Here is a 22,360-nt window from a genome sequence, read left to right as displayed (position 1 = left end):
GTGGATGTAAAGGTTTGGTACAGAAACATACATGCAAATGTTCTCTTCCCTTACTGCCATCAGTAAATGGCACTGGCACAGGTGATTGTCACTGGTCTCCAAAAAAGCCACAAAAGGGGATAAATCCATCACCTACCATCCAGGTAGTGCCTTTCCTGTAGCCCTGTTCCTGCAAAAATAAGTGATTCATTGATTTGCTCACATCACTATCACCACACCAGGTGGTTTGACCTGAAAAAACACTTACAGAACACTCCCAGGGAGCACTGGCCTAAAGTGACACATTTTATTGCTGAACATGAAACACAAGGAGAAAAAAAAGAGTCAAAGTCAAGAAAGGAGCTCCTGAGAAGGAATCTGGTTATGTTTTATTAACAGCAGGGGTTGTAGGAGTTGTGTTACACAGTCTAAAGAAAGGAAACATTCTAGGGGATCTGGGAGGCCTGGAGACTCAGATTCAGGAAATAGCTTTGGTCCTCTCACAGGAGGATGTTTTGGCAAGTTAAAACAATGGTTTCAGCAGAGTACAGTCAGCTTTGCATGTCAGGAGGAGCTGCTTGCTTGCCAGCAGTTGTGCCAGGCCCTGATGTCACACAGGGGCTTCACTCTGTGTTTCACCATCTAGAAATTACTCAACTCCAATTAAACCCTGACAGTCAAAAGCCTGATGGGAGCTCTTGTGCAGTTCTCCACTGCACAAGAGTGGAGTGACTTGTGTTTGCCTTGAGGAGAGACTCCTGACTCTCCTGACAGAGAGAAGGTTTTGGATGAGATCAGAGCACCAAAGGTACACGGCTTATCCTAAATGAACTCCAGTGTTTAATTCTATTTTCTAGCCCCATTTTTGGCTCACTACACAGAAGCAGAGGGGGGGGAACTGGACTGGGTGGGGTTTGCTGTCAGTGACTGGGTTCAGAGTTTGCCAATGCTAACAGAGGTGAATTTTAATTCAGGATGAACCTGTACCTCAGAGTACCTGTACCTTAAAGAAGCTGAAGCAGAGTGGGTGCAGCTGCTGGTGCCATTTGTGCAGACACTCGATGGCAGCAGCTCCCTGATGCCACCCTCAGATGCTCCAGCAGGAGCCGTTTAACTTTTGGTATTCAAAGCATGCACAGAAACATTTAATCTTCATCAGGACAGCTCCCAGTCAGTGGTGATGGGGCAGCATATACAGAACACAAGGATATTCTGATATTCCTTAAGCCCTTTTCTGAGATTGGTTACATCCTCACATGAGATAAATGGACAAAATGGGCTGCAGGGAGACTGATTCTGCTGAGAGACAAGCACTTGTGTTTCCTGGAGGTCCCTGGTGTTGAAGTAGCAGGCAGCTATGTCCTAACTTTCCCTGCTGTTGCTGTATTTGGAGGAGGCTGGCCCAGCCCGTGGCCCTGGCAGAGCTGCCCCTCTCAGTCTGCAGCACAGCCCGGGGTGCTGTGAGAAACAGAGGCACTGAGTGCCCATCCAGACCTGCCCAGCATGAGAAATCGGGCAGCGGTGCAGCGAGGACAGTCCCCAGCAAATGACAGCAGGCACTGGAGGCAGGAGGCAGAAGCTGTGCAGGTGCTCCACGTTGCTGCTCAGTGCATTCACCCCCACAAGAGTGACTGTCCCCCCTGCCTCAGGCCCTGCAGGATCACAGCCCCTTCCCCAGCCCCAGCAGCTGCTCCAGTGCCACATTTCCCTGCATTTCCTGAGCAGAGCAGTCCTGCTGCTTCACACCTGATGTCACATCATCACCCAGGCAGGAGCTGGAGGCCGTGGCTGCCACTGCAGCAGAGCAGGAAACAGGTTGGGTTTCAGCTTCAGCCCTTCCCAAAGTGCTCCCATCACAGCTTTTCTCCACATGGAAGCAAAGCACAGCCACAGGACAGTGCTGGCTATTGGTATAAGTACAGATATATTTATCAGTGGATATAAAAACATTCATTTGGTGCCTTCTTTGTCCTTTTATAAAAATCCTTTTATAAATCCATAGTGACGACACATGTTGCAAGCTCAGGATCCCAGAGAAATCTCAGGGAAGAAAGGCAGTCTTTAGAGAAGGCTTTTTCCTCTGGGAATCCTGATCATAGCAGGCCTGATCTGGGGTATGTCCACCTCCCATTGCTGGTGTGGTGCCACACCTGTGTGGGTTTCCTGGAGCTAGCAGAGCCTCTGCTGTGCCTAGAGCCCATCGAGCTGCTCCGGGCTCTGATTCCCGTTCAGCGTAGGGCTGGACAAGGACTTCCTGGAGTTGGACCTGGGGAAACAGGCACAGGGACAGGATGAGCAGCCTGGGATTGTTTCAGGAGGCAAAAATCTTCCCAGCCAGGCCTGTCTCACCTTACCCAAAGGCCCCTCCACATCTCAGTTTCACGAGGCTCTTGGAGCTGCCCCAATTCCACCCTCGGTCATTAGGGACCAACAGCACAAGGCCATTGCCAGTCCAACCATGACACAGCAGCTGCCTGTGCTCCCCAGCTCACTGCAGCAAGGAAGTACAGAGGAAGCCAATAACTTGGCCAAAATAATTTGGAAGAATATATTTCCCTGGAACTGTGCTCCTGTATCTATCACTTAACAAAAAGCCATGATTTTTTAACACAAAGCCAGGTCCACTTACTTGACTTCCTCATACTTTTTGCCTCGATAAAAGTTACTCTTCTTGATCAGATACAGCAGCACCAGGTCACAAAAGAAAGCTCCCTGCAAAGGGATAAAACTTGTGTTTTACCTTTGAAACAGAAAAGGAAGTATTCTGATTTCATTAGAAATGAACATTAATGAAAGGATAACTTGTACAAACTGTGTTTGCCTTCATTCTCCATGCATTTTCCAGGGTATGTATGTACAATATACAGCCTGTGTGGATGTTTAGACTAGTAGGTTTATTAACAAATGCTTTTAAGACAGGATACAGACACACACCTGGCTGAGTAGTCTGAGCAGTAAAGATTCTGCTGGAGAAAGTTTAAGCCCCCCATCCCATTCTCATCCCATTTTGGGTCTGGGTCCCCTGGGGTTACTTTAACACAAAACATTCACTTACAGCTCCCATGAGTGCCAGCCCCGAGCTGATATTGATGATGGTGGGAATGATGTTAAATTTCCCTGCCTGGAAGAACAAAGGTCATGAAGTCACCACTGAGAGAACAACCCACAAAACAAACCCAAGGGTGTGGTACTGCCCTGGGGAAGCTGCTGCTGCCCCTGGGTGTGTTTTGTTCCCAGGCACAACCACGGGGGATTTGCACTGAGCAATCTTGGAGGCTGAAGGTCTGTGTGTCTTAGGTCTGACTGTCCCTGGCTGCATTTCTGAGCTTGCATCATGCCTAGATTAGGCTTCTTTTCTCTCTGCAGTGCTTGCACATGGAAAACAAGTCTCTGGGGCACATTTATTTCTGTTGGGCTTTACATAAGCCTGGTTTTAAGTAGAGGAGGTGCAGGCTCAGCTGCATTGCAGGTGATCTCTTACATGGGGATTAGCTCCACATGGATGGATGGGAAGAGCCCTTTCCTACAACAAGCCAGAGAAGCTGTCCTCACCTCAGAGCTGCCTCCCCCCACTTCCTTCCTCTGCAGGCTCTGGCACATCCTGGCCTGGCCCTCACCTTGCCGTTCACCATCACATCGAAGCGGATTCCGTAGGCTTTAATGAGCGTCCGGTAGTCGACCCCCTCAGCATCCCGGAAATACTTGGCAAACCTGGAATACAACAATTCTGGATTTAATTCCACCTGCGCCTCTGAAGTCTCTCATCCCTTCAAAGAGATCTGTCCCCTTATCAAAGCCAGCTTTAGCCTGCCAGGAGCACTCCCTACCTCCCTCCCTCCTCTGCAGCACTCTGTGCTTGGCTGCAGCAGTGCCTGGCACAGGCTGGTGCCACTCCACTGCCAACCTCCAGCACCTGCAAGCCCAGGCAGCCCAGCCCAGCTGTGGTTCTGCATTGTGCCCTCCTCTGTACCCACCTGAAGTTGTACCCAGAAGAGATGGAGGTTTCTGCAGACTTGTTATCCAGCCGGCTAAAAGAATAGTGAGGATTACATTCAGAAGGGGCTTTATCAAGATCACAGTTCCATTCAATCTGAATTCCTATCACACCACCCTTAAAAGAGAGAGACAGGGTGAGTTGTTTAAGCTTAGTTCAGTTAAAGTGTCTTCAAATTTGTCAGACCCTTGGGCAGGTTTTCCCCAGGGGCAAGAAGCAGCTGCACTTCTGGTCACAGACAAGGGGGCACACACTCCTGCCTGGGCTGAGTTCAGGTGTGTGACATTAATGCCATTATTACTCTACAACCCCACTTCTCCCTGAGGTTTCTCATCCTGGGACATTGATTTCATCCCACGCTTCAGTGAGGAAGATGATCTTTTATGCAGGGGTGGATTTTCAGAGTACTGGGTTTAAACCAACGCTGTAGTAAGGTTGAAATTAAACAAAAAATCCCTGCTGGCAGAGCAGCAGTTTGGGCAGCCCTGAATAGAAGATAAGTGACACAACCAGCTGTTTTGAGAGAACTCCCATTCCCTGGGGACAGGATAAATGGGACCAGCTTGACTTTAAGCACTGGCACCTCTGCAGTGCAGTGCAGGGCAGTGCAGGAGGCAGCTCGCAGGGCAGTGACTCCTCACAGGCTCCCAGTGATCCAGCTGGGAGCACCCACGAGCCCCGGGCCACTCCTACCTGCGAGGCCATGTCCTGGAAGTCGCCCCCAGCCCAGCGGACGATGTTGCCCAGCACGAAGATGGGGCAGTAGGGATGCTCCTGGCTGTACCGACAGCTCTTCAGGTAGGACTCGTTGTCAGTGGCCAGCACATTCATCCTGCACGTAGGAAACAGGGAAATCCACCTTGGCTCCCTCTTTCCTTGCCTTCAGATCCTGCAGCTGGACTGCAGAGACAAGAGGCTTCTCCAACAGCCTCTGTGCACCCTGAGGGTGTCTCTGCTGCTGGCCTGGGAAAGCAGTCTGTGCCCCCAAAAATGATCTCCTGGCCAGATGAATCTGGGCTCAAGAAAGGACTCACACAGAACAGATTGCCAGACTGCTCCAGGGTGATCTATTTTTCTCAAGGGAAAACAATAGGATTCTGGAAATGCTTATCTGAGCCCCAGGACAAGAGCCAGAACATGCCCATTTCTACACTGCTTCAGTTTGTTCACATGGCAGCAGCAAAGGCAAACAAATATTTTTTAAATTTGCTTTTTTTGCCAGCCTTGTCCAGGCACTTTATTTTTCTGGAGGAGGGGGAATATCTATTGAGCAGGAGAAGCTCAGGAAGCTCTGGCACTTACTTGGAGAACTTAAACTTGGGGAAGCGAATGGAGTTCTTGATGTAAACAGTGAAGTTTTCTGCACTGCCCAGAAGTGGTTTCCTGCAAGAGAAGGGTTTGTTCTCTGTCTTTGTCCCCTGCCCACATGTGAAATCTTGAACTGCCATTTTAGAAGCAGCTTTATCCAGTAGGTTGGATGGCACCAGGCCAGCTGTGCCACTTCCCCCACAGTGCCAGCAAGGGGTTGGTGAGGAGCATGCAGGTCCAGGGGACACTGCCAGGGCTGGGAGCAGCCAGGGAGAGAAGCAGGGGGAGCAGAGGGCCAGTCCTGCCAGGGGGAGCCTTGCAGAGCCCCTGAACAGCCCTGACTGAGCAGCCAACATTCCAGCAAGCACCCAAGCAGAGGGGACACGGGATCTGCCCTGGGTGACACACAAGCCAAGCAACTCAAGCTTGGAAAGCAGACACGTACTTGGGCTTGGATCTTTTCTCCACTGGGCACCAGGCCAGTATCTCACAAGTCCCTCTGGTGCTGCCCCTGTCTTTCAAACAACGGCCAGTCTTAACCCCTGTGAGCAGACAGCACAGAAAAGGTCACAGCAGCAGGCACCGCCTCTCCTTGCCTACAGGGCATGTGAGAATAGAGGATTTTCCCTCTCCTCCCTGCTGTGAAAGGGCCTCTCAGCTGGAACAAACACCCTCTTGTTGTGCCTCTGAGCAGCCTGGGGTTCCCTGGCCCAGCCACCACAGAGCTGTGAGCAAGGCAGGGATCTCAATAAAAGAGGGGAGAAAGGAAAGGGGGGAGGAAAGGAAAGGGGGGAAAAGAAAGGAAAGGGGGGAGGAAAGGAAAGGGGGGAAGAAAGGAAAGGGGGGAAGAAAGGAAAGGCCTTGGTGCTCTCTGCAATCAAGATCTGGGGGTTGTACCCAGGCTGAGGGCTCTGAAGGACACCAGACACAGCTCAGACAGGGACATGTCCCTTACCATTGCCAGCCACCACTGCTTCCCCTTCCAGGCAGTCTGTGTCCTTGTCACACAGGGCATCGGGAATGCTGGCACTCTGCAGAGGGGAAAGGACACAGGTGACAGTGTGACAGGACACCAGAGACACAGAAAGTGGGGTGGGCTCTGTGTGAGCACTAAAACCACACAGCTGAAGTGGGAACTGGGGGTCATGTACACATATCCCACCACCAGGAGCACCAGCATTCAGCCACACCCGATTCTGGGTTCTGCTCAGTCTGGAGAGGGGCAGACTGGAAAAACCAACATTAGTACTCACCAAAACCAGGCAGGAGGCCTCTTTGCTGTGAGATAACCCTACCTTGGATCTAAGCCACAAAGTTCTCTGGCTCAAAAGTGCCCCTGTCCTGGCCACCAGAGGACAGCAGTGCCCTGACCAAGCCAGCTGTGCTCCTGATGTGACATGGAAAATCCTTCTGCTCCATGGACAAAAATCCATCTGCTCCATGCACAGCGCTCCATGCACAGCCACACACCTCCTCCCTGGGCTCCAGCCCACTCTAAACATCCCCTCAGAGGATATTCCACAAGCACCTCACGCCTTTGGCCTTCAGGGAATGTTCTGGAAGGTGCTGAGCAGCCACCCCATGTCTGGGAAGTAATGAAAACCTGAATGTTCAGCACTTTCCAGGATGGGGCTCTTAAAAAGTCTCTTCTCCCCATAACTACCCTGAGTCACATCAAATTTGTTTTCCCAGGGCCTTTTCTAACCCTGAGCAATCACTGCCTGGTCTCATCTCCAGCTGGGCAGAAATTCAACACCACCTGAAGTCAGGGAGTCTCTGTGTGATCAATGCCTCTGGAAGTTAAAACAGCTGAGCCTTCCAGGTTTACAGTAATTTCCCAAATTAGCTTTTACACTATAGGAAAAAATACTTGTCTTTCATCCTTCCTCTCTTTGTGGCTCCAGAAGTGTCCTCTGTCAGTTCTTTTCCCTGGTTTTTCAGGGGTCTGGGGGTCAAGGGGCTCGGTTCTTCCTACCTCAGCACACGTGGCTTGTCTCTGGTTTGGGGTCACAATCAGATTTGTCATGACAAAGAAGACACTTTCACCCTGCAATAAACAAAGAGTCAGATAACTTGGTTTACTCTAAAAGTACTTGTAAATAAGGAGCATGAAGCTCTCTTCAGAAGAGAGGAACCCCCTCTCCCCACGGCTTCTCAGGCTGAGATACATGAGATACAACACCACCCTTTGTGTGGATATTTGTTTGGATGAATTCCCTCACACTGTGGGTGCACACACAACCATGAGAGCCAGCCCACGGTCCTGGGGGGAGGCAGAGCACCCCCAGCATCTCCAATAAAAAACTCACAGCAGAAAACCCCTTCCAGCATCACTTTCTTGTATCCCAGCTCCTGCCAATTCACAGGGGAGACCGGGATAGATCCCTTCAGCACCCACAGGGGGTGATGCCAACCTGGGGAGGGATGACATAGTCTGCAACATCCCAAATCCTCTCCCCCAGCTCCGAGGTGTTGGTGAAGGCCACCCCTTTCAGCTTGGTGATGACAGAGCTCTGGAGGGACGTGTCTGTGTCCTGGTAGCCTTTCTTGACCACAAACACCCACCTGTGTGAACACAGCAGCGTTAGGGGCAGTCAGGGAATGAGTCAGACAGAGAAATTCACACCGAGGTCAAATCAAAACATGCCAATGACACCAAACCCTCTGCTCCCCCTGCTTCTGCTAATAAAGGATAAACTCCTGGACACGAGCTGTGCTTGCCAACAGTGGAGGAATGTGTAACAACAGGTCATGAGGTAAGAAACCAAAGCCTCCATCTGTGCTACACTCAGCAACCTCAGAAAGGAAAAAGAAGAGCAGGACTGTGCCTTTCTCGAGATGAAAAACAAGAGAGGCTTTTGCAGGTTCACAAGTGCAGAACTCTCACTTCAGCACACAGACCCTGAGCTGCCAGCCAGCAACACACGAGGCTGGGACAGGGAACCCCTGCAGCTGAGCTGGGGATGCCTGGCAGGAACCTGCAGGGGATGATCCCAGCTGGATCCAGCTCCTTTGTCAGCCAGGGTGATGGGAACAGCCCTGGGAGAGCTGCTGCCTTGCTAAGCCATCCAGGGAAAGGCTTTGCTTCCTCCTCTCCACTGGAAGCAGCGGGAGTTCCATTTCCCTGGGTGAAAACCTCTGGCTCAAATGAAACACTTCCAGCTCCCCCACAATACTGCTAAAATCACCTGTCAGGACAATAAATCACCCTTGAAGAAGCTGAGGGTGCTGGGGCACGTTGGGAGAGGGGCTGAATCTGTGGCACAGCTCCTCTTTTCAGGGCTCTCCTGCCCACAGGGGCTGAGCAGCACTGGTGGCACCCAGCCCTTCACCTGCCACGTGGGACAAACCTGCACATGAACACTCCCCACTGTCATAAATACATATTATAATATTGGCTTTTCACAAATATTGAAATGGATGCTAAATGTATAATGTCAAAGTAACTTTGCTATAAAGATATAGTTTATATTTCTGTTAGTCAAATAGCTGATAGAAGTATTTTTGTGTTAAACTGCCTGCCTGGTTGGGATAACATTCAGTGAACACAAGAAGATCCCTGCTATTGATATGGCAACTGTCAGCACTTACCATCGACAGAAAATATGGACCAAAGCCCAAACTGGAGGTGATGATAAGAATGATAAAACCACAACCAAGGAATACAGATGCTCTGAAAAGGCAGCCCTGAGGATGAGCCCTGCCAAACAATTCCTGGAACATGTTAACTGGTTTGGGGGGAAGTCTCAATATGCCTAAATGTTTATTAACATGCAACAGGCTGATGCCATAGGAATGGTACATAAAGGTTGTTTCTGGAATGGCCAGGGTGCTCTTGGTGGAATGCCAAGAGGCACCTGACCGTTAAACCAATTGCTTTATTAGCTTTGTCTCCTGACGTCCCTTATTAAACTTTTACATTTCTACAGGAGAGTGAACCTTGTTTTTTACACCCACCCTGGGAAGTTTCCTACTCTCCCCTTTTCCCAAGAGCACTGATTTCCTCTCCCAGGAAGGCTCAAAAGCAGATCCTTGCATTTTCTGCAGTGAATCAATGAATCAATGGCAGCTGCATCCCAGAAATAGTCCAGAAGGGTTTGATGATCCCCACCCAAAGCCAGCCTGTGACGTGTTCCTGCAAGCCCTAAGCACAGAGGGGTCACTGTGACAATGCCAGGGGTTTGCAGGAGGCCACAGATACCAGAGGAGGAAAAGAACCCTGCCCTGTCCATGCTGTATCTCCCTCAGCCCTCAGCCATGCTCTGCACAGGATTCCTCCTCCAGCCAGACCATGCCAGAGTGCTGAGGAGCTGCTGTGCTCACTGGGACTGCACAGCTTTCTATAAATACACCCAGCACCTAAAAATGACTCTGCTATATTTAATCAGTGGAAACACGAGGTGTGGGAAAGGTGAAGGGACCAGGAGCACAGACAGTGAGGGGACAGTTAGGTGTCACAATCTAAAAAGCCTCAGAAACTCAAGAATCAACAGCACAGGCTGGATAATTCCAGGTCTGAGCCTGCAGGGACTGGTCACACACCAGTGTGCCCAGTGTGCTGCAGAACTGGGCCTTTCCCAGGCTGTTCCTGAGCCAATGCCCTGCTCTGAAATGAATGCAAAGCAGCTGACACTGCTGCTGCCTCAGCCCCCACAGCCTGGCTGCTGCAGCCCACTCCAGCTCAGACATCCCCCATTTTCTGCTTTTCCCTCCCATCTGCACCTGAGCAGGTCGTGGTGCTGTGCAGAGAACACAGGAGTGCCCCAAGGCCCAGCACCAGGGCTGATAATGCTCATTTGTCCCGAGGAGTCACACAGTAGGGTTTGGCACCATTCCCACAGAATATAGAAATAAAGGCATAAATAATGCAGTACTAAGCCATAGACACTGGGTCTATTTTTAACCCAAACTTAATCTGAAGGGTAGAGCTGAATGTGGCCATCCCTAGCAGGTGAAAAATCAGACATAACCTATTAGACACTACAAAATGCAGCTGTATAAACCTGTCTGATGAACTGCATTGAAATCAGGAGGCACAGCAGGCTGTCACTGTGTGCAGAGTGCCCTAATTTATCTTTATCACAGCAAAACCCGTCCTTATCACAGCAAAACCCATCCTTATCACAGCAAAACCCACCGTTATCACAGCAAAACATGAAGCAGAGTGTGATTCTTACCCCACCAGGTAAGCCAGGATGGAGAGCTGCACCACTCGGTAGAGGACCCCAACCTTCTTGTTCTTGGCAATGACGTATTTCTCCGTTTTATAATCGAAAAGAGACAGAAATAAAGCCTTCCAAGCCACCTGCCCCATGCTCCCAGCTCGCTCGGTGGCTGGAGCAGGCACAGCTCGCACCACCCACACGTGCAGTGCATGGAAACCTGAGACAGCAGCCCTGCTCTCCTCCTCCTCCTCCTCCTCCTCCTCCTTCGGCAGCAGCTCGGTCAGGAGCCAGCAGCTGCACTGTCACATCCTTCCTGAGCTGCTTTCCAGCTGATTCATCCCTGGGGACAGCCCCTGTCCCCCTCCAGGTTGCATTCTCTGCCCCGCAGGAAATGTTTGGAATTGAATACGTTGCAGCGCAAAGCCTGTGTCACAGTGCTCCCACAGGCACAGAGTGGGCTGGGCTGGAAGGGACCCACAGGAACCACCCAGTCCAACCCTCAGCCCTGCACTGGCACCCCAAAAATCCCACCCAGTGTTTCCAAACGCTCCTGGAGCTCTGTCAGGCCGTGCCCATTCCCTGGGAGCCTGGCAGAGCAGAGGGGGCTCAGCATTTTCCTGATGTCCGCCCTGACCCAGCTGCAGCCCTTCCCTGGGTCCTGTCACTGCCACCAGAGCTCAGCTGCAGCATCCAGGGGACACGGGGACAGCCTCTCACCATTTCTCAGTGATTGAAGCCTTTCTCCAGCCTTTACAGCATGACAACACATTGGGATAAATTTTTGATTTCTGGAACGGTCTGCATGAGCAATGAGAGCCAGAGTCCTAGAGAACCTGCCTGGTTCCCACTCCTTCCCACCAAAACCCAAACTGAATAACTCATGAATAAATTCTGCACGTGCCTAAGGATAAATCAATGCTTTCCAAGAACTGGACATGAGGAAACAAGCACAGAGGGCGAGCAGCCTGGGTTGGTTTCAGGAAAAAAATGTGGGCAAGAGGCTCCCAGCCAAGCCTGTCTCACCCAGATGTCCCTCCATGCAGGAAAAACTCCAGATCTCAGTTCCATGAGGCTTCTGAGCTGCCCCAGTTCCACCCTGGGCCATGAGGAGCAGCACCAGGCCGGGGGCAGTGACACAGCAGCTGCCTCTGCTGCTCAGCTCTCTGCAGAATGAATTACACAGGGAGCCAGTCACTGCTAAACTAATTTCAAGAAATAGAATTTCCTGTAATTGACCTCTGTTTGCCAATAACAATTACTGTGCTCCTGTATCTCCTTTTATTTCTATTAGGCAGAAAAATGAAGAAACTGCACAAATCCCTTCCTTGGGAAAATCATTCTTAAGAAGATCTCAGGCTTTATGAAATTGTTATCCTTCATCCTCCTTAAATTCCATATCAAATTTAAGCAGATGGTTCTGGTTTTTAATGAAGTTGCTCCAAATCACAAGAGAATCACAACCAGCATCATAAGGAACGAAGAACTCATTTTATCCCTCATCCCAGAGCCATCCCTGGAGTTCCTCTGCAAAGGCAAAGAAACCTTTCTCCAGAAACTTCCTCCATGCAAAGGGAAAGAAACTTTTCACCAGAAACCTTCTCCCTGCAAAGGGAAAGAAACTTTTCTCCCCTTTTCCTCTGCAAAGGGAAAGAAGCCTTTCTCTTCTCTCTCTCTCTGTCCTCTGCAAACTAGAACACAAACCTGCCTGTGGCCTCCTTGAAACCTGGTGGCTGCCCTGAGCCTTTGTAGTTATTTTCCAGGTCAATTAATCTGAGACAGGTTAAAAAAAAATCTCTAGAGTGAGAAATGTTCTGCTCTAGGCGAGGCCTGAAGGTGTAAACCACATCTGATCACTGAGATAAAAATAAAATTAGAATGCAAAACTGACATTTTCTTGTGGTTTTGGAGGCATCAGCAGAGGCACAGGTAGAATAGCTGTTTTGGAATAAAAGGTTCCCATTTATACCAAATGTGCCCCGGAACACTGCTCAGCACAAGCTCCATTTTTGCTGACAATGCTGTTGCTGCAGAAGTTTAACTTGCACTGAGCTGCAAAAACAATTTAGCTGGGACTTTGTGGCACGCTCTTGGGGGTTGTTTTTATCACCTGGTTTTCACAGCCTTGGGTTTGGGGTTTTTTTTCCCTTGCCTGGAAATCAAGTCTACTGCTGGGTTTGTCAAAGAATTTGTGGATGTTCAAATAAAAGCAGTTTTGTTCATAGCAAGGGACTAAATAACCCAAAGAAGTCTAATTGTTACCAGTTAAATGTGCAAATAACGTAGAATCTCTCAGTTCTTCTCAAGGGACAGAGGCTGAATCTTCTATGCAAGGTATTTCCCTTTTTGAGTTCCACATCTTGAATTTCCCATGAAAAAAAAAAAAACCAAAAAAAACCCAAAAAACCCAAAAACCTCCATTCCCACGAGGGCTGTTTGCTCAGCCTAGGAATTCTCCCAGGGAGGATTTCTCCTCCACAACTGAAACTTCTTCTTTCTCTTTTTTTTTTCCCCCTTCAATTCCTGCCATGTCTCACCTGTATTTAATTCCTCACACTGCTGACAGTGATTGCCTCCTCATAACTCACAAATACTCACAGGATGCACATCCCTGCCTGCCCAGGCTGCTCCTCATCTCCTCCTCCTCCACCTGTCACTGCTCAGCTGCCCCAGAGCTGATCTCAGCCTCTAATGCCAACTGCAGGGACTGTGAAAATCAGACTTTCAACCTCTGCCCTGACCCAGGGACATTTGAAACGCTGCAAGGTCACATCTGACACTGGAAAGATTTCAAGATCGGCCCAATAATATCTTGAAATTACACCCAAACAGAGCCTGTGCTTTGCAGGCAGTGGCAGACAGCCCTGGCCAGGACATTGTGATTCACCAGGGCTGATTTTGGGTTTCTGGGCACTTATTCTGCTTTTGGGCACTCATCCTGGTCACTCCCAGTGCCAAACGCTCCCTCCAGGCACCCACTGATCCCCACCCTGACTCAGAAGTGCTGAGATGCTTCTCCAGCACTGAAAAGCTCCTGCAGCAAACGTTTGAGTGGTGCAGATCCATCTTCTGTCGGAAACAGGAGCCAGAGCAGAGCCTGAAAATGCAGAGACAGGGAGGAAGGAAAGAGGGGATTCGGCAAGGAAATGATCAGAGAACAGGCAGAGGTCAGCTCTCTACATTAGTCATTTAGTTCTTGTCACTCTTGTAAGCAAATATCTGCAGAAAAACAAGGTGGAGAGTCAAAGCTGGGAGAGGAAGTTGCTTCAAACCTCAGTTTGTGGCCACAGAAAGCAGCAATAACAGGCAGGAGCTGCTCTCTGAAGGTGAGGGGTTTGGAGGCAAGAACAAAGAAATGAAATGCATGGAGCCCATGGAGAAAAATGCTCTGTTCATCTTCTCTTGTAATCCTTGGCTGGGTCAATCAGCCACTCTTTAACCCCCTGAGCAACACAGCTGCACACCCGGCCCTAATGGAAATGGAATTGTAGGGGGAGTTTCTGCCCCAGTCCACAGAGCTGTCTGTAGGAAGAGAAGGGAAAAGGGAGAGTGCTGACATTGCAGAACAGATTCTCCATTTCCAGGAGAGCCATTTTCAGCCTTTGAATGTGTTCCATGTTCCTCCCCAAGTGCTGAATCTCCCATGCAGGGTGCAGGAATGTTGTTACTATTAGCTGGAACACTTACCCACTGCTCTCCCCCAACCCAAGGAGAAAAAGTGCTTGAGGAAGAGCATCAGAGGAGAAGGAAAAATAGTGCACATCTAATGAAACCAAGCCATCATGCCCTGCTCTGTGAGGGAGCTGGCACTGAATCAGGCAAGAGAAATTAATAAAAGTGCACATAAAACACTGCTGAGAGACTGAGTGCAAGGAGAGCTGTGCTGTGTTGCAGTGAATTCACCTCCTAAGGTCGGACAATAAAAGCATCACTGGGAAATAAAAGTGTGTTGAATCAAACCCTGAAAGCTGAAGGGGTTTAATAAAAAGTGTATTCACATTAACCACTGATTTAAAGGTGAAACCCTGCTCTTGAATACACCCAACAGAACAGCATTTACTTCTTTGGTAACACAAAGACATGAAATTAGCGCTGGCTTGATACCTCTGCCAGCTCTTACCTTGCTGCAAGCCCTGAGCAGAACCCTTCATCCCCTTCCTTCACCTTCCTCACAGACACAGCTTGGGAGTCTGGGATGTGTCCCCACCCTGGTTTCCCAGCTGGGAACTCCTTGCAGCCACAGGAAAACACAGGAGCTGCTCAGACCTGAGCCCCAGAGGAAAAAGTGTCAGCCTGGCCCCTGGGCTCCCCTCAGGTGTGCTCTGGGCCTGACCCTGCTGCTGTAACCAGGTGGTCCCAGCCCAGCAGGAGGCTGATGTGTCCCAGCTGTGCTGCACAGACCAACTGGCTCCAGCTTAGCCAGGCTGGGGCTGGGGGAGCCAAAGCAATCTGTCCGTGGCACTGCAGCCTCACTCAGCTCTTCAGCCTGCTGGAATGAGCTCAGGAAATGTCTCTTCAGAGCCACAATTCAATTACCCTGCAAGCAAAGCTGCCCCAGCAGGCCCTGGAGCCCAGCAAAGCTCTGCATGGCTCCTCTCTGATGCCCTTACCCTGATGACTTGTGAAGGCTGGCCTAGAACAGAGGCTGGACAGAGCTAAAGAATAAAATAGAAATTTATTGAAAGGATCTCCTCAATGGATCCACCTTGGGCAGCACAAGAGCCCAGCCAGGGCTGCACCCAAGATGAACCAAAATGGTCCCAAAATGGACACAAGATGAACCAAAATGGTCCCAAAACGAACCCAAGATGAACCAGAATGGGCACAAAATGGACACAAGGTCACGGGGTCTCTCATTTTTAAGTTCTGCTCCATTTGCATATTGCAGTTGATTATCCAATTCCAGCTTTAGGTTATGCAGTCCCATCCTGCTTGTTTTTCTCTCTTCTGCCCACATTGTTTGTGCTCTTGGGCTTCAGATTTGGATCATTTGTCCTTGGTCCCCAGCTAGAGCACCCCCTAATATGAACCCAGAACTACACACTAAAGCAGCAGAGAATCTGAAAAATATAAAATATAAAATAAACATAAAATATAAAACCTGAGGCATCAACGCCAGTGCCCTGTGCTTTATAATGAAGGAGGACTGATGGCTTTCTGCTGCTGAGCTGAGCTCCCTTTCTCCTGCAGACACCCAGGTCACTGCATTCCCCAGCTCTGCCCACAAACCTGGCAGCTCCTGAGCACACCCAGGGAAACCCAAGCTTTGGGGCTGCTCCTGCTGTGTGACCAAGCCATCAGCAGCTGGTGTCACCCCCGACTGAAGCAGCATCACAAACGCATCCTGTCCTCCCGTGGGAGGCACAAACTGCGAAGAAATGCAAAGCTGGATAAGTGAGGGGGCCCACAGAGATGAAAGCAGGAAATTGTGGCTCTGCAAACCCTCTGCCACCTTTGCATGAGGCAGAAGGAGAGGTCATGAACCGTGCTGGCAGCTCCAAGGCTGCTCTGGGACATCTGCAGCAGCTGCTCTCCCACCACACCTGGCCCCAAAGTGCTGCCAGCTCCTTCACCTGCCTGGGGACAGGTGGCTCCTCACCCTGAAGGAGGCCAGAGTTTGCCAATTTTCTGAAAATTTGCCAATTTTCTGTCCCTCAGGGAGATGCCACAACCGTGCCACAAAGTCAGGCAGGCTCCTGCACAGGGCACTTTATGCAAAATGTAGATTGCAAATAAATTTAGCAGCAGCAGCCATGGCCAGGCTCCCATGGAAACCTCACAAAAAGGCAGCTGTGGTTTGGATGAGGTGAGTCTTGGCACTCTTGGCTAATCCCTTAAGTGCCATCCAATTACTGCAAATGTGTTTGGCATCTGCTGCAGTGATGGCAAAGAATTAAATGGTCGATGGAACTCGCCGGAAATTACAATCACAGAGCCCTGTAATGCATTTAGGAGAAAAAAACATCTAAAAAGGAAAATAGCATTACCCACTGCAAGAGCTGACCTCCTTGAGAGCCATGAGGGACAACAAAAGGCATCCAAGTAATAAAAGAAGATTAATTCAGAGAAGAAACTAGAAAAATAAAGGAGAGAAGGATTGTTTGTTCTTTTTCCAATATTGGTTAGGCCAAAGGAGACAGGAGCCCTTTTGTCTTCTGAAGGTCTGAATGAGAAATCTTTGTTTATTCTGCTGCTTTCTACAAACACACATTAGATCTGTGGGGTTTATGGTCAACAAAACAGGACAGAAATAAATAAAAACAACCACAAGAATAGGAGACAGAGAAAGGAACATTACCAAGTGCCCATCCTTGACTTTCTTTGGAATCCACAAAGGCCTGAGATCATTTCGCTGGAAGAACACAAGGCCTGGCCAGGCATCTTCTTTCCCCAAACCCCCCAAATTGCAATTACTGATAACCTGCAGCTGATAAATCACCAGGGTCAGTCTCTCAGATTAAAGAATTAAAGATTTCCCTGGGTTCAGTGGGGAAAGGTGAGAATTCAGGATAAAAATCCCTGAAAGAACAGGAGGCCTCTGCTTTAACCGCATCAGTACAAGAGTTCCAAACAGAACCTGAATATTCTCTGCTCTGCAATGACAAATATCCTCCCTCTGCTTCTGTCCCACAGTCAAAACCTGATTTCACTAAACTCAGAGACAGAACAAAAGGTGCAGAATTTAACTTTGGACTTTGATTGCTTCTCTGTGCTCAGCAAACCCCTCTGGGTGTCCCACTTGTTGCTGCCCCGAGGGAAGGTCCAGGCTGCCTGTGTGACCCTCAGGCTCTCCTCTTCCAGGTGGAGCTCTCTGCTGGAGATAATTTCCCCCTGTTTTTTGTTTGTTTGTTTGTTTGTGGTTTTTTGTTTGTTTGTTTTTGTTTTGTTTGGGTTTTTGTTTTGTTTTGGGGTTTTTTGCTTTGTTTTTTGGGGTTTTTGGGATTTGGGGGGGGTTGGTTGGTTTTTTTGGTGGTTTTTTTGTTGTTGTTGTTGTTTGTTTGGGGGGTTTTTTGTTTGTTTGTTTGTTTTCTCAGGGATCAGCAGCACAGCTCTTTAAGCTTTTTAAGAACAATGGGAAACAGAAACGAAAGGAACAAACCACCGGCAGCTTTCCAGCAACGCTCAGCTGCAGGATCCCAGTGCTGTGCTGCCACCAAGCTGCGTCCCCTGTCCCCAGCCCGAGCGACAGCTGCGACAGCGACACCGAAACCTGCAGGGCTTGAAGGGCCAAACAGCGGCTGGAGGGAGCAGGAGAGCTGCAGGAAAGACATTTTTGTGCTGTTCTTGTGAGCCAGCGAAGGCTTCTTGAGGATAAGGAAAGCCCCGTATCTCTCTCGAGGAGGGTAGCAAGGCGGTCACCATGACAACGTGGAGAAACAGAGAAAATAAAAATATATGGACTTTAGCTGGCTCAGGGTGATGTGGCTGCTTTTTACCTATTGAGAGTTTTGTTTCTTTTTCATGCCCAATGGGCAGTGTATGTGTTTGCTAAGCAAATGTAAATATCCTGTAAAACTATAAAGGAACATGCTGCTTTAATAAAAGAGCCCGATACAGGCTCCTGATGGAGTGCTGGTGCGACATGGAGCTGCAGCATCCCTGCTGAGCCCTGGGAGAGCCGGCTGTGGATAAAAGATGGATAAAAGGGAACAGCATCACCTGTGGTCCTGCAGCGCAGGGCACACCCTGAACGCGCCCTGGAGCCTCCCTGCGGTGGGGATACCTGCAATAAATCCTATTTTTACACACAGAGTCATCGAATGCTGGGGTGGGAAGGGACCTTAAAGATCGTCCATTCCCAAGCTCGCTGCCACGTGCAGGGACACCTCCCCTTACCCCAGGTCGCTCACGGCTTTATCCAGCCTGGCTTTGGGTTGGGGCACCCACATCCTTCCCGGGCAAGGCGTGCCGGTGTCCCCCGCTGAATGGTACACGGGTGTAACACACGTACACGGGTGTGTTCCGTGCAGGGGTGCGCAATACAGGTGAATTAATTAATTAATTAATTCTGCCGTCGCTGCCACGCGTCTCAGAGTGTGGATGGAGCAGCGCCGGCACCGCTCATCCCGGCGGTCCTGAAACGCCACGGAAACGCTGCGGAACGCCGGGACATCGGGAGCGGCACCGGGACATGGCGGGACACCGGGAGCGGCACCGGCAGTGACACCGGGCGGGGAGGCGTGTCCGGGGCGCGTCCCGTGGGCGTGTCCTGTCCGTTAGCCCCGCTCTCGCGCGCTCTCGCGCGCTCTCGCGATACCCGTTCGAACGGGTCGGCGGGCGGGCTCCTTCAGAGGGCCCGGCCCGCCCGGCCCCGCCATGCCGCTGCAGCCGCGGCTGCTCCGCACCTACTCGCGGCGCGCCGGCTACCTGCGCCCGCTGCCGCCGCCCGACCGATGGATCTCGCCGCCGCAGAACCGCAAGAGCCTCTTCAGCTCGACCTCCGCCGCCTCCAGCGCCGCCTCCAGCGCCCTCTCCGCTTCCAGCGCCGGCTCCACCCCCTCGGACGACCCCGACTTCTCGCCGCCCGGCAAGCGGCCCCTGCAGGCCCTCGGTAAGCGCCCCGCCTGGGCCCGGCGGCTGCGGACCCGCAGGAAGGAGAACCGGGGCTCGGCCGGGAAGGAGAACCGGGAACCGGCCGGGAACGTGAACCAGGGGCGGGGGACGCGGGGCCGGGGAAAGGAGAACCAGGAGCCGCCGAGGAAGAAGAAGCAGAGCCAGAGCAAAGAGCTCCGCGGGCGCAGAGAGGAGCCCCGGCGCTCGCCGCCCTCGCTGTCCTCGCCCTCACCGTGCCCGTCGCCGTCCCCGTCCCCGCCGCGCGGTTCGCGGCGCCGCCGGCAGGGCCCGCTGTGCGCGGCGCGGCCGCCGCTGCTGTGCAGCACCCCGCAATGGGCGCCGCTGCTGCTCAGCTCCACCGCCGACAGCGCCTCGGCGCCCGGGGACAGCCCCCCGCCCCGCCGCCGCCGCTCGCCCCTGCGCCTCAGCTCGCTCCTGCTCAGCACCACCATCGAGGGCGGCTCGGCGCTGGGCGAGTCCCGCTCGCAGCACCGGCTGCCCCGCGGCTCGCCCGAGGGGTGCTCCGGGCAGCGGCCGTCGCTGCTGAGTGCTGGCGAGGAGGTGCCTGAGTGGTTCCGAGCGCAAGACTCGGCTCGGAGCTGTGAGCCCCAGCCCGGGCTGCGGGGGTCCCGCCGTGTTCTGAGGTTGGCGGTGCGGGGACCCTGCCCGGCACAGGCTGCACCGTCCCCGCTGAAAGCCCCAAGCACTTCCCCGCCCCTGGAGGGTGAGCCACAGCCCCTTGTGTCCTGTGACAGTGGCACTCGTGAGGAGCCCTCTGAGGTCCGATCTCATCTCACAAGATGTTCGGCAAAAAAAAACTCGAGTTGTCAGAGAGACCTGGCCAAAGAGTACCAGCTTGTGCCAGTGGTGGTCCTGGACCCTCTGGAAGTACCAATGAGGTTGAAGAGCATGAAACCCAACAATCAGGCTGATGTTCAACCTGCCTGCCTGCAGCCAGGATCTCCTGTGGGCCGCCAGGGGATCTTGGAGAACAAGCACAAAAGGACCAAGGGTGTCCCTGGGGAGGGCAGCACCTGCAGGAAAGCTTGTATCAGTGGCTTCAGTGCCAGCCGCTGGGGCAGGCACACCCGCCTCCGGCCAAGAAGGCACAAGAACAAGAGGCAGCAGCAGCCCAATAATTCCCTTTTCAGACTCCAGACGAGGCAAAAACGAACTCGGAGGAGAGCTCTGGAGATGTCTGTAGGTCTCAGAGACAGTGACTCTTCACTCCTCAATAACTCCTATTCCTGGGCTAGAGTTCGAGCGTCTCTGTCCTTCCATAAAAAGAAGAAAGTGACCACAGATGAGAGTTTCTGCAGCAGCATCCTCTGCACCCCCTCAGGGAAATCCCAGCTTTCGGGGTACCAAGCCAGTCTGTCTGCTGGAAAAGCTCAGGGCTGCTCCTGGTTTGCTTCCTCCATGGTCATGCTGGCTCCCAAGGATTCCTCCTCTGTCCTGGAGGAGCTGCTCCTTACAGATGCTGAGAAAGTGTTTGGAGAATGCAATCAGGAGGGGCCTATTGCTTTTGAGGAGTGCATTCCTTTAAATAAGATGAAAGATTGCAAGAAAATTGGAGAGGGGGTGTTTGGAGAGGTGTTCCAGATTGACAGCGAGAGAGGACCTGTGGCCTTAAAAATAATTCCCATTGAGGGGACTGAAAAAGTAAATGGTGAAGCTCAGAAGAGCTTTGGGGAGATTCTGCCTGAGGTAATAATTTCAAAAGAGCTCAGTCTTCTGTCTGAGGGCTCCGTGAACAGAACTGTGGGGTTCATCAGCCTCTACTCCGTGCACTGTGTCCAGGGGGCCTATCCCAGGTATCTCCTGGAAGCCTGGGACAAATTCCACAATGAAACAGGCTCGGAAAACGACCGGCCAGACTTTTTTGGGGCCCAGCAGCTGTTCATGGTGCTGGAGTTTGAGTTTGGAGGCCGGGATCTGGAGCGCATGAGGAGCAGCTTCTCCTCGGTGGCGTCGGCCAGGAGCATCTTGCACCAGGTCACTGCATCCCTGGCAGTGGCAGAGCAGGAGCTGCACTTCGAGCACAGGGACCTGCACTGGGGGAACGTGCTGGTCAGGAGCACAGAGCTGAGGGAGCTGCAGTATGTGCTGAGTGGAGAGACACACTCCATCCCCACTGCTGGCCTCCACGTCAACATCATCGACTACACCCTGTCCCGCCTGGAGAAGGACGGGCTCACCGTCTTCTGTGACCTCTCCACGGACCTGGAGCTCTTCCAGGGCACCGGGGACCCCCAGTTTGACATCTACAGGCAGATGAAAGAGGAGAACTCCAACAGCTGGACTGACTACCACCCCCACAGCAATGTCCTCTGGCTGCACTACCTGGCTGATAAATTTTTGAAAGCCATGAGCTACAAGAGGAAGGCAACAACTCCTGCCCTGAAGAAAATCAAGATGCAGCTCAGCAAGTTCCACAAGGAAGTGCTGACCTTTGGGTCTGCCCTTGATGTTCTGCACCACAGCAGCCTCTTCCAGTGAGCAGGGGTCCAAGGACTGAGCCACTGGTGCTGCCTCTCTCCTCTGCTTTTTGTATGTGTTGGCACAATGATATGTTTTGATTAGTTCCAAATATTTTTAATACATTATCAAAAATGTTCTGTAAAATCCCCCCCCCAATGTCTTCTGCTCTAAGATATTTCCATACCTCTGGGTTTTGAGGGGAGACAACAGAGCTGACTTTGGAGAAAGGAGGGGAAAAGAGACTTCTTCAGGCTCAGTTAATACTCTGAATTTCACTTACCTTTTCTTACCATTTTAGCCTTAGATTATTAAAAGTTCTTTTCTTACTGTATTGTCTTTTTTACAGATTCTTTTTCTACAGGTAAAAACTCTTCAGATCTGGACAGTGAGGACAAGGGTTGAATATTGTTGGCTCACTGGAGACAGAAGGGAAAAATCCATCCTTTGATTTAATTTTGGCTAAATTTATACCTGGAATGAAAGTATAAAATGTAAATATGTGAAATTTCTGTAAAGGGTTTTAAACCCACTAATCTGCACTTATCTGTTCTTTTTTCCCCCCCCCTCTCTTAAGGACCAAGGAAGAGGTACCTGATTGTGAAAAGAAAAGACAAAGTACCTGTGTTCCTGATTTTTAATGGTTATAATGTTGTGGTCTTGTGCACTGATAGGAACTCAAATCTGTAACCTGGTGGTAGCACTGAAGTAATTTCTTCCTTTATCTACAGAAGAAGATGCCCAAGGTAATAAATGTTCTTAACAGGTAGACCAGGTGCTCTAAACTGGGGGCTCTTACATTAAATCCCAATTCCCTGTTTTCAAGAAGTCCTTTGCTAACATTCCTGTTTATTAAAGAAATTGGGCTAAAGACAACAATAAATCA

At 51.1% G+C, this 22,360-nt stretch overlaps 2 protein-coding genes across 3 annotated transcripts; one reads left to right on the top strand and one right to left on the bottom strand.

Annotated features, from left to right (window-relative positions):
* Positions 1–264: 264 nt before the first annotated feature.
* Positions 265–10,873, bottom strand: P2RX5 (purinergic receptor P2X 5). Of its 2 annotated transcripts, XM_066563486.1 has the most exons (12): positions 10,459–10,873; positions 7,696–7,846; positions 7,257–7,328; positions 6,237–6,312; positions 5,727–5,823; positions 5,276–5,356; positions 4,667–4,805; positions 3,954–4,090; positions 3,597–3,690; positions 3,035–3,100; positions 2,609–2,691; positions 265–2,245 (listed from the first exon to the last, which is right to left on the bottom strand). In XM_066563486.1, the coding sequence occupies exons 1-12, from the start codon at positions 10,593–10,595 to the stop codon at positions 2,170–2,172; spliced, it is 1,209 nt and encodes a 402-aa protein (XP_066419583.1). In that variant the 5' UTR covers positions 10,596–10,873; the 3' UTR covers positions 265–2,169. The 2 variants fall into 2 exon arrangements, with proteins under 2 accessions (XP_066419583.1, XP_066419582.1); XM_066563485.1 differs by lacking the exons at positions 7,257–7,328; positions 7,696–7,846; positions 10,459–10,873 and having other exon boundaries at positions 6,237–7,232.
* Positions 10,874–18,759: 7,886 nt separating this feature from the next.
* On the top strand, positions 18,760–21,808 carry HASPIN (histone H3 associated protein kinase). Its single transcript, XM_066563553.1, has one exon. It carries the CDS (start codon positions 18,760–18,762, stop codon positions 21,493–21,495), a length of 2,736 nt encoding a protein of 911 aa, XP_066419650.1. The 3' UTR covers positions 21,496–21,808.
* The last annotated feature ends 552 nt before the right edge of the window (positions 21,809–22,360 follow it).

Source organism: Molothrus aeneus, chromosome 20 (assembly GCF_037042795.1).
Source record: "Molothrus aeneus isolate 106 chromosome 20, BPBGC_Maene_1.0, whole genome shotgun sequence".
Taxonomy (NCBI): Eukaryota; Metazoa; Chordata; class Aves; order Passeriformes; family Icteridae; genus Molothrus; species Molothrus aeneus.
The sequence above is the reverse complement of the archived record's forward strand: the minus strand, read 5'-3'. Positions and strand labels throughout refer to the sequence as shown.

What these genes read in the sequence shown, in the direction of transcription:
- P2RX5 (XM_066563485.1), bottom strand. Translation starts at nt 6,783, where the DNA reads ATGTTTAGAGTGGGCTGGAGCCCAGGGAGGAGGTGTGTGGCTGTGCAT. An exon ending in TCCAGGACATGGCCTCGCAG is followed by an intron (nt 4,091 to 4,666) that starts GTAGGAGTGGCC and finishes CTCTCTTTTAAG; the next exon opens with GGTGGTGTGATAGGAATTCA. An exon ending in ATGTGATGGTGAACGGCAAG is followed by an intron (nt 3,101 to 3,596) that starts GTGAGGGCCAGG and finishes TTGTTCTTCCAG; the next exon opens with GCAGGGAAATTTAACATCAT.
- HASPIN (XM_066563553.1), top strand. Translation starts at nt 18,760, where the DNA reads ATGCCGCTGCAGCCGCGGCTGCTCCGCACCTACTCGCGGCGCGCCGGC.